The sequence below is a fragment of the Pipistrellus kuhlii genome, unplaced genomic scaffold (genome assembly GCF_014108245.1).
Source record: "Pipistrellus kuhlii isolate mPipKuh1 unplaced genomic scaffold, mPipKuh1.p scaffold_m20_p_6, whole genome shotgun sequence".
Lineage (NCBI taxonomy): Eukaryota > Metazoa > Chordata > Mammalia > Chiroptera > Vespertilionidae > Pipistrellus > Pipistrellus kuhlii.
The window spans coordinates 7,229,852-7,243,939 of record NW_023425562.1 but is presented as its reverse complement, the minus strand read 5'-3'; the positions used below and the strand labels follow the sequence as shown (position 1 = coordinate 7,243,939).

At 49.3% G+C, this 14,088-nt stretch overlaps 1 protein-coding gene across 1 annotated transcript in view; it reads left to right on the top strand.

Moving 5' to 3' along the window:
• Window positions 1-8,321, top strand: part of PPP1R16B (protein phosphatase 1 regulatory subunit 16B) — an 85,951-nt gene extending 77,630 nt beyond the window's left edge. The window contains exons 6-11 of the mRNA XM_036417760.2: window positions 699-823; window positions 2,564-2,689; window positions 3,455-3,530; window positions 4,213-4,342; window positions 4,434-4,602; window positions 7,435-8,321. Of these exons, the coding sequence (XP_036273653.1) occupies window positions 699-823; window positions 2,564-2,689; window positions 3,455-3,530; window positions 4,213-4,342; window positions 4,434-4,602; window positions 7,435-7,944 (1,136 nt within the window). The 3' untranslated portion in view covers window positions 7,945-8,321. The remainder of the gene's footprint in view (window positions 1-698; window positions 824-2,563; window positions 2,690-3,454; window positions 3,531-4,212; window positions 4,343-4,433; window positions 4,603-7,434) is intronic.
• Window positions 8,322-14,088: the final 5,767 nt, after the last annotated feature.

Here is a 14,088-nt window from a genome sequence, read left to right as displayed (position 1 = left end):
AGGGAGAGGGATAGAGAGATAGAAACATCAATGATGAGAGAGAATTATTGATTAGCTGCCTTCTGCACACCCCCTACTGGGGATTGAACCCACAACCTGGATATGTGCCCTTGACCAGAATCGAACCAAAGACCCTTCAGTCTGCAGGCCAACACTCTATCCACTGAGCCAGGGCTTACTGTATTGCTTTTCATACGAACAACTGTAAATTTATTTTTTCCCACCCTTGTGTCATTCCCATAATAAAAACTCATTGAGCCTTGTGCCAGAAGCTACACACACAACTGTGCACGAGATGAAAAGAAACTAACAAACCCTGGTCAGACAGGGTGGTCAGCGGAGGGCTTCTGGGGGTGTGTGTGATCTGGGCTGGACCTAGAGAATGAGACAGAGCCAGCCATTTGGTCAGTTGGAGGTGGGTATGTGGATGGTAGGGGTTTCCAGGAAGAAGGGCAGCATATAATTTTAACCAATATCATTACAGTACCTCCTGGGTGCCAGGCAGGAGCGGCCTTTGTTTTATGAGCCAGCACATGTTTGTGTTCATTGAGCCTGGAACACAATGATCTATGGACATGTCTGTTTACCTTCTTGACTGGCAGACCCTGGGGCGCAGACACTTTGCCCTCCCTATCTGCCTCTCCTCCCCATTTTGAAGCCTAAGCCTGGGGTGCTGACCAAATCTCCTCCCCCTGTAGGCATCACTCAAGAGAAAATCAACGAGATGCGGGCAGCTCCCGAGCAGCAGATGATTGCAGACATCCACTGTATGATCGCCGCAGGCCAGGACCTTGACTGGATTGACGCCCATGGCGCCACACTGGTAAGAACATGGGGCAAAGCCAAAACCAGCCAGGACGGAAAGTGGGCCAGCACGTGGTGGAACCCACAGCTCTACTGTTGGGGCCTCTGTTTCCTACCAGCCAGTCTTCCTCTGGCTTCCTTTCACCCTAGTTGGCTGGGAAGTTCATTTCTCTCTGCCTCATCTCCTTCTCTGTCCTTCATCCATCCCCATGGTGTGCTTTCTGATCACTCAGGGCTCCCTAAGAATATTACTCAGTTCCTGAGTGTTCATCATTGCTAAGTAGTTTATGTATTTTCTTGGAGATTGTACAAAAGGGGCAACTAAGGTGACGTCCACCATCGGAGGCCTTGAATGGTGCCGGGTACAAGAGTTGGGGCCTTAGCATGAAGCTTTCCCTTATTGGATGTATTGGTTACTTTGGCTACATAACAAACTACCCCAAAATCAGCATCTTAAAAACAACATGATATATTTATCATCTCACATAGTTTTGGGAACAGTTTGGATGTGTGGCTCTGGCTTGGGGTCTTTTATGAGGCTGCAGTGAAGATGTCAGTCAGGGCTGCTGTCATCTGAAGGTTTGAATGGGGCTGGAAGATCCACTCCTAAGATGGCTGGCATGTTAGTGCTGGCTCCTGGCAGTAGGCCCCAGTTTCTCACCTCCTAGGGACTTCTCTTTAAGGCTACTTGAGTGACCTTACAACATGATGGCTGCCTCCTCTAGAGCAGTGTTTTTCAACCTTTTTTGGGCAAAGGCACACTTGTTTCATGAAAAAAATCACGAGGCACACCACCATTAGAAAATGTTAAAAAATTTAACTCTGTGCCTATATTGACTATATATAAAGTAATTCTCTTGAATAGGAATCAAATAAACACAAAGAAAGTATTTTATAATTACTTTATTATGAAATATTAAGTAAACAAAATAGTGAAAAATTATAAAATTCTTGTCTTGTCTGCACCTACGGCACACCAGGCAACATCAGTGTGCCGCGGAACAGCGGTTGAAAAACGCTGCTCTAGAGTGATTTTGATCCAAGAAGTATAAGGTAGAAACAGTAACGTCTTTTATGACCTAGTCTCATATCACACACTGCCCCTTCAAAAGATCCTATTTGTTAGAAGCGAGTCATTCAATCTGTGACTCCACATTCAAGGGGAGAGAAATTAATCTCCATCCTTTAGCAGGGGTGGAGAATGTCCAGCCCATGGGACATATAAGGCTCACAAAATCGTTTGGTCTGGGCCTGCCAATGCATGAGGGGTGAGCTAATTAAAATTAGCCTGCTGTTTGACCCAATACAGCAGGCTAATTTTAAGGTAATAATTTTGTGAGGCCCTTGAATGATATTATAGATATCCAAATGATCCTTGGTAGAAAAAAGGTTTCCCACCCCTGCTTTGGGAGATGTGTCAGAGAATTTATAAGCATATTTTAAAACCACCATATTGGACCCCTGAGACCTCTTCCTCAGGGCTCAGCATGTAGTAGGGACTCAGTAAATGCTGTTGCCTTAACCACAGGAGCTCTGAGACCAACCACAGGGGAGAAGAGTTCACCTCTCTGCCTTACCTTCCAGGTCCATATGGCAGCTGTAATCATTCTCTGCAATATGGCTGGTATTTCTACCTCATTCTGTTCCATTCTCCTGGCCCCAAGAATGATCTCAGGCTTGGGTTAGGGAGAAGGCTATTCCACCTCCCAATATGGGACTGCCCCCCTTAGGTAATGCTCACTTCTTTCCTCTCCTTCAGCTGCACGTAGCTGGCGCCAATGGATACCTACGAGCAGCTGAGCTCCTCCTGGACCATGGAGTGCGCGTGGATGTGAAGGACTGGGATGGCTGGGAGCCCCTGCACGCGGCTGCCTTCTGGGGACAGGTAGTTTACACCGGAGGGCTGTGAGCAAGGCCTGCACGGGATGAGCCTGCTGTTGGTTCTTGATCTAGCAGTTGGTTCAAAAGAATACATGACCTGCTTAAGGTGTTGACTACAGCTCGTGTATGGGATATGAAAAGACCTAGGGAGTTTGCAAAAACATGTGACAAGCTGTAGTCTAATCCTATATAATAAAGAGCTAATATGCTAATGATCATTACACTGTGAGGCATAACGACTGATCACCGGGAGAGCGGGGCAGCAAGCGATGAGCTGGGGAGAGCTACAGGAGGGCGAGCGGAGAGCTACTAGCTGCGGTGGGTCTGCCGGCCAGCTGAGGCGAGGGGCAGCCAGCTACTTGCACAGACTCGTGTGCAGGGCTACTCGTGGGATGATGGCTACTCGTGGGATGATTGTTAAATTTGCTAAATTAGAAAACCCCAGCATTTCTGCTTTGAGTGGTTTCTCCATTTGTTTCCCAGATGCAAAACCCTGATTGCAGTTTCTGCAGTCCCTTCCTAGGTACCTGGCAACTTTAGAGTTACAGCTACTCCGTTTTCTTCTGTTCTTTGGTCCAGGCACATTGGAGGTGGTGTCAGTCCATTGCACCCCAGGATTCCTGGCCCCAGGGTTCAAAGCCTTCTCTGGGAGTCAACTTTGCCCCACCATTCTTAGGGTCACATCCCAAGAGGTCTTGGGCACTTTTTCCGCCTCCTAGGCGTTTTGGGCCCTGGGCAGTGGGAACATGGGCTTCTTCCTGTGTTTCAGATGCAGATGGCAGAGCTATTGGTGTCGCATGGGGCCAGTCTCAGTGCTAGGACATCCATGGATGAAATGCCAATAGGTAAGGCCAGCACAACACCTGGCACACATATAGGCTCTCATCAACTTTTTGATAGGATGAATATATGGTTAGACAGATGCTGGATTGGTGTGTGGATAGATAAATTAATAAAGCCATGAATGATAGATTAATGGATGAATGAACAGAGAGATGGATGGATGGATGGATGGATGGATGGATAAATGTATGGCAAAGTGGATGAATGTATGGATGAAGTAGGAAATATAGATGGATGGATAAGAGGATGGATAGATAGAGGACAAACCTGTGGATGGATGACTGGGACATTGAAAAGGTAAATAGATGAGGGAAAGAATTAGGCAGTGGGGATATACGATTTCAGCTTCTTTGTATAACTTCTTTCTTGGGCTACATAGTACCTGCTTGTTTCTATTGATACTTCTTGTGTCAGTGGAGAGCTGATAAAGCCTAGTGGAAACTATCACAGGTGTATGACTCCGTCAGTCATAGCTGGGAACCTCAGGAGTTGTGACAGTGTATGGAACTTGGGTTTCCCATTCGTAGTCTTCTCTTAAGGATTGAGTTGTAGCCAGGAAATAAGGGTGGTCTTGTTTTCTTTCCTCCCTGCATGCCCCAGAGGATGCTGGGAGTTTTCATTCGGTTGGGAGGGCTCTCAGGGGCCACAGGCTGCCTCTCACCACAGACGCCTCTGCTCTTTCAGACTTGTGTGAGGAAGAGGAGTTCAAGGTCCTGTTGCTGGAGCTAAAACACAAACACGACGTGATCATGAAGTCACAGCTGAGGCACAAGTCGTCCTTGAGCCGGAGAACGTCCAGCACAGGCAGCCGTGGGTGAGTCAGGGGCCAGGCAGCCAGAGGTCCCCATGCCTCTCCTGCCCGTGGTGCCTCGATGCAGCCTCCAGCACCCCCTCTCTCCCTTCAGGAAGGTGGTGCGTCGAGCCAGCCTGTCGGACAGGACGAACCTGTACAGGAAAGAATATGAGGGTGAGGCCATCCTGTGGCAGCAGCGGAGTGTGGCAGAGGATCAGCGGACTTCAACCTACAACGGGGACATCAGGGAGACCAGGACAGACCAGGAGAATAAGGACCCAGTGAGTGGCCTCATCCCCTGCCCCAGTGTCAGCCACTGCCTTGGGAGGAGCACCAGGCCCCTCCCTGGCCTGGCCTCTTCCTCTGAGCACCTTCAGGAGGAGGTTAGCTGGGCAGGCCCTTAGACCAGCTAGATCCAGTCTGATGGTGGTGGCTACTGTGGTTTGTGAGGCAAGCCTAGGGTGTGTTTGAGTCAGAGCTGGGAGCTTTGGCACCCATCAGGTTCTCATAATCCACAGGGAGTGTGACCCCCATGTACCTGCTCGTGCTCTGGCAGATCTAATCTGCGCTTCCCAGAAAAGAGGTTCAGTAGGGCAGCCACCCTGGGAGCTGAGGACACTGAAACTTCCGGGGTGGAGGGGATATAACAGGAAATTGAGAACCGTGTTTACCGGAACACATCTGACCAGAAGACATGTTTTGAAAAGTGGAGTAGGGTACTGGTAGGACCTCTAAGCAGCCTGCCCCAGTGGTAGCCAACTGGGCTTGAGACGGCTTTCCTGAGAAGACGCTCTGTGGGTGTCTAGGACTGCTGTGACAAACTGCTGCAAACCTGGAGCTTACAACAGCAGACCTTTCTTTCCTCACAGCGCTGGAGGCTAGAATTCTAAACAACAAGGTGTCCTCTCCATGTCCCTCTTCCAGCTTCTGGTGGCTCAGGCATTCCTTGGTCTTCACATGGCCTTCCTCATGTGTGTGTGTCTGTGTCTCTGTTTTCTCTTATTAGGAAGATACTAGTCATTGGATTGGGACCCACCCTAATCCAGTGGGACCTCATCTTAATCTAACTAATTCCTTCTGCAAAGATCCTACTTTCAAATAAGGTCACATTCAGAGATGTGAAATTGGCATGAATTTGGGGGAACCCTTTTCAACTCAGTATTGATACACTCAGGTCCATGCCTGGCTGAGGCTGCCCAGTGGGGCCAAGGGTTGGGGCCAGAGCAGAATTGCTGAGGACAGGAAAGGAGAGGCTGGCGTACTAGCAGCGGTCTGCCTTTTTGGTTCCACCACCACACATGGAGCAACTGGAAGCATTTCTAGAGAGTATTGCCGGGGGGCGGGGGGGATGCAAAGTGATTAGTTGCGTAGTGTGTGCACACATCTCAGTGGGACCCCGCTTCCCCAGTGAACGGGGAGGTCCCCTGTGGGCTGGTCTCACCAGCAGGAGTGATGGCATCTGTGTAAGGGAATCCCCATCAAAGCGGGGGGCTGGGATGGAGAGGGCAGCACGGAGGCTTTGTTCCATCCAGTCCCCAAGCTTGTGGTTTGGGGAGAAAAGAGTTGTAGACAGAAATCAAATCACATTTCGGATGCCTTATTTTTATTTATACATTTCTTGGGAGATCCCTAGAATCCTAAGCCAGTACAGGGGGACTGCGTCCATTCTTAGTTACAGAATATTCCAGAACAAGGACATGCCATAATTCTCCACCAGCCTAATGATGACTGTCAGGCTTTGCTCTCCTGGGGAGTGTATCTGCAAAACAAAGTCCTGGAAATGGGCTTGCTGCAAAGTATTCATTCTTCTTTAAAAACAAAAAAAATTTTTTAGATGATGTGATTGACATTGACCTCCAAACAGACTGTGGCAGTTTACATGCCTAGCTATTTGCCCACACCCTTGCCAGCACTGAGTAAGAACAAGCTTTAAAGACACTTGTCAATGTGATTGGTAAAGCCTTTGTTGTTTTAATTTTATGTCATTAATTATTAGTGATATTGCATATTTTTATTTTTTCCTGTATTTACAGGCTATATTTTGCTGTAAACTGTATATTATTGTCCCTTGTTGATTTTTTTTCTTTTACGCAGTAGAACCTTTATAAGTGAACTTGAAGAGCTTTTTATTTATTTGGGAAATTAGTCCCTTTTTGGTCATATATGTTGCAAATATCATTTCACTTTTGTCATGCATCTATTTTTAAGTTTTACTTTCTTCTTTTAATAATTTTTTAAATTGATTTCAGAGAGAGAAGGGAGAGGGAGAAAGAGATAGACACACCAATGATGAGAGAAAATCATTGATTGGCTGCCTCCTGCATAGCCTCTACCAGGATTACCTGGTCCATGGGTCAACACTCAACCACTGAGCAACACCAGCAGGGCTATTTATGGTGATTTTTTGCTAGGCTTTACATTTTCATTATTGTCAAATATATCAACCTTTTCTTTTGTAGTTTCTAGGCAACTGTAGTTATGCAGGGATTTCTGGGTGTAAAGGACCTCTGGGTAGGAATCTCTGTTGTTTTGAGTGGAGATATGCTGGGAATACGGAAGAAGTATTGCAAGTGACCAAAAACCCAATTGAAGTCCACTTACACGAAAAGGGAGTTTATAGGCTCGTGTAACTGGAAAGTCTTGGCCCAGCTGGATCCAGGGGCTAAAACACATCAGGATAAATGCTCTCTCTCTCTCTCCTTCAGTCTTCCTTCACATCAGCCCTTTGACATGGCGTCTCCCCAGCCCCCAACTTGTATCATTCTCACCACCCACAATTCCTGTAAAAACAGAACTTTTCTTTCCCCATCATTCTAGCAAAAGTCCCGGGGTTGAGTTTCATTAAATCAGTTTCAGTCAAGAACCCATCCCTGAACCAATGCCTGTAGTGAATGTGTTGACCATCCGGGCCTGGGGGTCAAGGATGGAGGTTGGTCGGCTCCCCTAAAACACATTGACTGGTGAGTTCCCCAAAGCAAAAAGGACGTCCTGTTACTCAGGTAGGGAAAATGGACGGAGGACAGGTCCAGACAATAATGCCCTCAGCAGAGGTGCAGGTGGGTTGTGGGTTCAGAGCCTCCTGCCAGCTGGTCACGTGTCCTTTCCCCCCTCAGAACCCCCGGCTGGAGAAGCCAGTGCTGCTCTCTGAGTTCTCCACCAAGATCCCACGAAGCGAAATGGACATGCCTGTTGAGAATGGCCTCCGGGCTCCGGTCAGCGCCTACCAGTATGCACTGTCCAACGGGGATGTGTGGAAAGTGCACGAGGTGCCCGACTATACCATGGTCTACAGCAGCCCTGGCATGGCTGATGCCACCCCACCCTGGAGTGGCTACAAGGAGCAGAGCCCCCAGACGCTTCTGGAGCTAAAGCGGCATCGGGCTGCAGCCAAGCTGCTCAGCCACCCCTTCCTGAGCACCCATCTGGGCAGCAGCATGGCCAGGACGGGTGAGAGCAGCAGTGAAGGCAAGGCCCCCTTGATCGGAGGCAGAACTTCACCATACAGCAGCAATGGGACCTCGGTGTATTACACGGTCACCAGCGGAGACCCCCCGCTCTTAAAGTTCAAGGCCCCCATTGAGGAGATGGAAGAGAAGGTCCATGGCTGCTGCCGCATCTCCTAGTCACCCTGTGACAGAGGAGAGAGATGCTTTGGGGAGGGGTCCCTGGAATCCAGGTCCGCCCTGGCTGGGAGGCTTCAGAGGGCAGCCGGGGGGAGATGGGCTCTACTTTCCAGAGGATGCTGACCCCACCTCTCAGCCAGCTGCCCATAGCATCGCCCCTTCCCACAGTCTGCTTCCTGCTGCATTGTCTGCCATCAGAAGCAAGGCCCCTAGGGCCTTCCCGACTCACCCTGCTGTCTGATTGGGGGGAGGGAGGGCTGGGATTCCAGTTCTGTTATTGACAAAGACTTCTTTGGACCAGTACTCGCATGTCACATATCAACACACACACACACACACACACACACACACACACACACTTCATCAACGTGTATACAGATGACAGCTGGATTCATGGGAAGCAGGTGGAACAGAGCATTTGTGAGCTATTTCTGAGAGAATGATTGAGGTTAAGATTCAGATTTTATCACCACTGCCAATGTGGCTTTAGCAGGGGAGGGGGCCTGCTAAGCTGAGACTCATAGTCCTGCCCAGAGTCCTAATGGGGTCTGGGCCACCATCCACATCTGACAGGAGCAGGAAGTGCTCTCTGTGCCCAGAGGAAGCCATGAACCCACATGGGTAGATGAAATGGACACAGACCTGCTCCCCACATTCTTGCTCATGCCAGGAACTAGTTGTGTGAACGCCCAGGGGCCAAGGTGGAAAGCCAGGCTAATCTATTCCCGGAATATTCCAGATCACATTTTGTTTTTGTATGAAAGCATCCAAAAATGGAGGAGGTAACAGAGGCAGTATTTCCAAAAGTGAGTTTCATAAAAGGACTATTTAAGGCTGTAAAACTCTAGGCAGGAGGCAACTGAATTTGGTTGCTTTAATGGAGAATGTTGTGATCATTAGGTTGTCCTGGCTCATGTTGGAAAAATGAATTTAGGAGCTTCAGCTGGAAGGGCTTTTCCAAGGAGAGGGGTGTGTTCATGTTGGCATTTTCTCAGCCAGCCCCTTTCAGACTGAGCCATCAGAGTGAGCAGCGGGTGGGGGGGGGGGGGGGGGGCGTGCTGCTGCCTGCCTCCCCCTCCCCACTCCTAGAGTGAATGCTCAGGATCCCAGGCCCTGCTTTGCCAGGTGGCCATTGTGAGTTCCTGCCTGGCCCAGGGCCTCCCAGCCTGTCCCTGCTGGAGTGGTGACACCCCAGGGCTGCACACCCACGGTGCCCACGGCCAACACCCTGACCTGCATTCAGGAGAGTGTTGGTGGGGAGATTGGTCACAAGCCTGTTCCGTGCCAGGAGCCAGCTGTGTGACCACCCATTCAACTCCCCGGTGGGGCAGGCTGCCCATCACCTGCCCACTGCATTCTCTCATGAGCCCCTTTGAAATTGTCGCCTGTGAGCTGGGCGCTATCCACTGGCTCAGCTAAAACCCATTGGTGTAATTAATGAGCAGGATTGTTCCCTGCTCTGGGCACCTTTTATTTGCCCTCAAACTACCTCCTTGGAGCTCTGAAGGTGCCCCCTAGGTCCAGATTCTGCGATTTGGGGGACAAATCTGGGTTCCCTTAGCCCTCTTCTTTCTGAGCCTATGAAAACTCTCTGGGGCACCTGGGCCAGGGGGCTGTGGCTGGAGAAGATCCCTTTGTGCCACAGCGTTAGCAATGGGTCTGCTGTTTGTAAGCGCCACTGTGGTCCCCACACACGCCCCTGACCCAGAGAGGGAGTTGGCTCCCAGGGGGCCTGGCTGACGCTTTCCCAGGAGCAGGGCAGCTGGGCAGGAGAGCACAGGGCTCAAGAGAGTCGTTATACCCCTGGTGGCAGGGAGGGTCACAGCACCGGGCCCGCCCCGCCCCCTTCCCCCCCAACTCCAGGACAGTTCTGTCTCGGGTGGAGGGGCAGGCCAGGAGACTCCAGACGTGTATGTGATGCCTCCCATGTCCCTGGGGTCTGGAGTGGTCTCTCCATCATCTCAGCCAATGGCCAGAGCAGGGCAGGGATATACTTAAAACTGTGTTCAGATCAGACTAACACCGAAATTCCTTTTGAGCCAACTTAAGCTGTTAGCTGGGGAGTGCCAAGGGAAGCCACTCACTCCTCCAGAGAGAGCCGGGCAGGTTTTTGGATGTGTTTGCTCGGGGCCCAGAGACTGGAGGCATTTATTGCCCACTCTAAGCCCTCTGGCCATCCCCTCCTCCCCTCTTGCTTCCCGCCTCCTGGGCTGTTCCTCTCTACCCAGAAGGCTGGCAATCCCACTGATTCCCCAACAGGAGACAACTCAAGACTCTTGAGCACAAGCTCATATTTTCAATCAGGGATAAACCAGTCCCTGTTGGGGCTTCAAGTACCTGGGGTACTTTTCCCATAGGTCTCTTGGGTGTTGAAGGACAAGCTGGGGCCAAGGTCATCCATTTATTCACTCATGTAGTTTGTTGAGTAGTTGTGACATACCAGGCACTATGTTAGATTCTGGGGGATAAGGAAGGACAAGGTAGTATGAGGAGACTGCTCTTATGGTTTTCATCCCTTGAGGACTATGGGACAGCCGCAGCCCATTCAATTAATCTGAGATAGAGTGACTGCATCCTGGTCCAATATCCCTAGGTCACATTTGCCACTAAATGCAGACGCTGGATCTTGGCTTCCAGGCCGACACCATCCCAAGTCTATATGGAGCTCTCAGGGTTCCTACCTGCCTTCAGGCCAACATCTTTGAGGCACTATATAATAGCAGTTTGAGGTCAGCGTCTAGAACACATGTGTCAAACACAAGGCCCGCGGGCCAAATCCGTCCCGCCAGGCCTTGCAATGTGGCCCGCACCGCGCTGTCATCACTGCACTCCGCTGCGTTTCCATCACAATGACAGTTTATGACTGTTCAGTAAACCATTTGGCCCGCGATTTAGGCTGGATTTTAGATTTTGGCCCCTTCTCTGATTGAGTTCGACACCCCTAGTCTAGAAGAATAAGGATTCTGGAATTTGCTGCCAAATGCATCTCAGGTTCTAAAACTCATGGTCTCTTACTCCTTTTTGCTATTTATTATGTAATCTTCCTGCCCCACCAATGGATAATGGGAAGAAAAAGCGCTTCTCCTTTAACATCGAAGCCTTTCCTCGGGAATTGCCTCGCTTTGGAGCAGGTGTGGGCCAAGGAGCTGGAAGAACGCTGGCAAGGTTGACCAGATGCCCAGCTCTTGCCGAGACCCAGGTCTGGTGGCAGCTCCTGGCCGATTGAAGGAGGCTACTTCCAAACAGGTGCCATGTGGCTCACTGTGAGCTCTGGCCCTTGCTCTCACTCCACCCTAAGCCCCGGACTATTGAAAATTGGTGAGTTTCTGGCCAGTAACTCAGGGAAGCTGAATGAACCCTAGACTCAAGTCTACTAAGGACTTCAGGATGTAGTTCTCCATCAGATATGCAGCATCAATGAAACTGCTCTGCACTGTTCGATCAACTTAAATGGGTTTAGAAAGTTAACAAGGCTATGTTCCCTGTTCTATCTCACCGCAGTGTGTTGGCTTTGTAGTAACTTAAGACTATTTGGATTCTTGGGGTCAGACACTTTTTGATCTTGAGCTCTCTCTTCCACCTGCTTTCCCAGAAGGCGCTCCCTATAAGATGCTCAGAAGGACTATATTTAACTCTTGCTATTGTAGCCTGGGGACAACCTCCCCAACGCCAGGGCACAGAAGAGCAAAGGATCCTGTGGTCAGTGGATAACTCTGTAGAAGTGATCCCTTTGCTAAGAGCTATAGCCCTCTCCTTGATAGGAGTCTCTCGCTGGCCAGTGGGCCAGAGGACCTGCTTCCCACGGGCATGCAAGTGCCATAGTGCGGGGCCTGGCTCTGCACACCCAGGAACTGTCTGCAGATCCCCAGCCCTCCGCAATAACTCACCAGACCAGAAGCCACCGATGTACAGAGAACAATTAAGAAAAATGTATTTTATGTGAAAAAAAAAAGTTAAAACTCTGTATACTGTATCAGCAGCTTTGTGTAAAAAATGGCAATCAAGAGAGTCTAATATATTTAAAACTTTTTTTAAAAAAAAATATCCTCAAGGATCTTTGATATTGTATGGAAGTAACTTTCGGGTAGCTCCTCACCACCTGGCAGTGGTGGGCCTCGTGTCCAAGACCACATCCCACAGGGGCATGCCTCTGGAGTTGCTTCCAGCTGCCAAGGCCTGTAATGGAATTCGCTGTTGAGTTTTTAATTAAGATTATTAAATTCCTTTTAATAACACTTGTCAGTGTGGCTGTGGTCATTGTGAGCTCTCTTGAACTGCGCCGAGTTGAATTCACAATGGGATGATGCCTGGAATAAAGATTAGGGAAACCCTGCCCCCTCACCACAGAGCACTCTGCCAGGAGGCCCCGAAAGCAGAGGGAGCTCTGAGGTCTTAGACATGGAATGTCTTTCTAGACTGGGAGATGGTGAATCCTAGCGAATTCAAGAAAAGGTGGATGATTGGGAATGACCTTCACTCTGTCAATGCTCCCCTTGGAATGAACATTGGTTACACTTTCAAAGGTTTGTCTGATGACATATTTATACATACCAGGGCTGCCCTCTGTTCTGTTCTTTTCTGTTCTTAGAAGTGCACTATCCTCTTCCCCACCTCTCACGCCAATCCTTTCCCTCATATAGCTGGTAGTGAGGAGGTAAAATGCTATGTACTACCTCACATTGCAACAACACAGCAGGTGAAACTCTGATTATTCTTGCCTTTCCCTCAGGCGATAGAGGCATTGACAAGTTATGTGGTTGCACAGTGCCAGGCCATGGACCTTATCTTTGTCATTTGCAGACATTTAAAAAAATATATATATTTTATTGATTTTTCACAGAGAGGAAGAGAGAGGGATAGAGAGTCAGAAACATCGATGAGAGAGAATCATCGATCAGCTGCCTCTTGCACACCCCCTACTGGGGATGTGCCCACAACCAAGGTACATGCCCTTGACCGGAATCTAACCCGGGACCTTTCAGTCTGCAGGCCGATGCTCTATCCACTGAGCCAAACCGGTCCCGGCTCATTTGCAGACATTTGTTGGCATCTGAGAAGAAGATGGAAAGAGTACTTTCTTAGACCCTTCTGTACATGGGGTGCTAGAGCAGGGACGCATGGAAGGCCCCACACCTGGGCTTGGAAAGCTTCAAAAAACAGATTGGGATGGGGAGAGGATGGGCAGAGCAGAAGTCTCTTTGCCACAATGGGCATTCATCTAGTTTAAAAGTTCATTGGTTTCTAAATAATGATGGTAATCTGTGACACTTAGGAAGCACTTTGCAGTTGTACATATGCCCTCTCATTTACACATGGAAAGTGAGGCCTAAAAATTGACTATTGGATTTAGCACTGTGGAGTTCATGATGGCCTAGACAAGGAGGCATAAGCTTGATTGAACAGGGATCAAGAAAGAATGGCAGGAAAACTGGAGGACAGTGAATATGCACAATGCTCTTGAGGTTTTAATGTTATCAAAACGAGCAGAGGAATGGGGAGGAAGAAATGTCGTCGTAGGGTTGAGAAAGGGTTGTTTTAAGATGAAAAATATTTCAGCATGTTTGAATGCTGATAAGAATGAACCAGTAAAGAAGGGAATGGGATGATCCCGGAGAGAGGAGAGAATTGCTGAAGAGATATAGGTGAATAGTTGAGGGGCTGGCAACTAGAGCCCAAATGGAGCAGAAGGCCCAGTATGTAGGCAGAGACGAGGATATGATTAGAGTATGTGGAAGTCTTATTCTCCCAGCGAAATAGGAAGCAAACTTTAAGAGTAAGAGAGAGGAAAAGGTAAAATGAATGAAGGGAATGTAGGCTAGCAGGCACGGGAGATCATAAAATTTAAAGCACAATTAGTCAACCTGCACAACTAGGTGCAGGTGGAAAGTAGGTGGTGCGTGGGTTGGAGTTTTGCCAGGCAAAAGCACAATGAAGTGAGAGAGGAGAAAGCTACCTAAGGGTGAATGCATGATTCAATGCAAGAGACATGGCTGGTCACACCCAAGCTCTGAGGATCCAGGAGCACCGCCATGGCCAGTATACCTGGTGAGCAGGCACCTGCCTCTCCAAGTGTCTAGGTCTGATCGCCGGCAGGGGGCGCGCTAGGATGGCAGGGGCTGGGCTCTCGGGCGTCAGTTCGGGCTC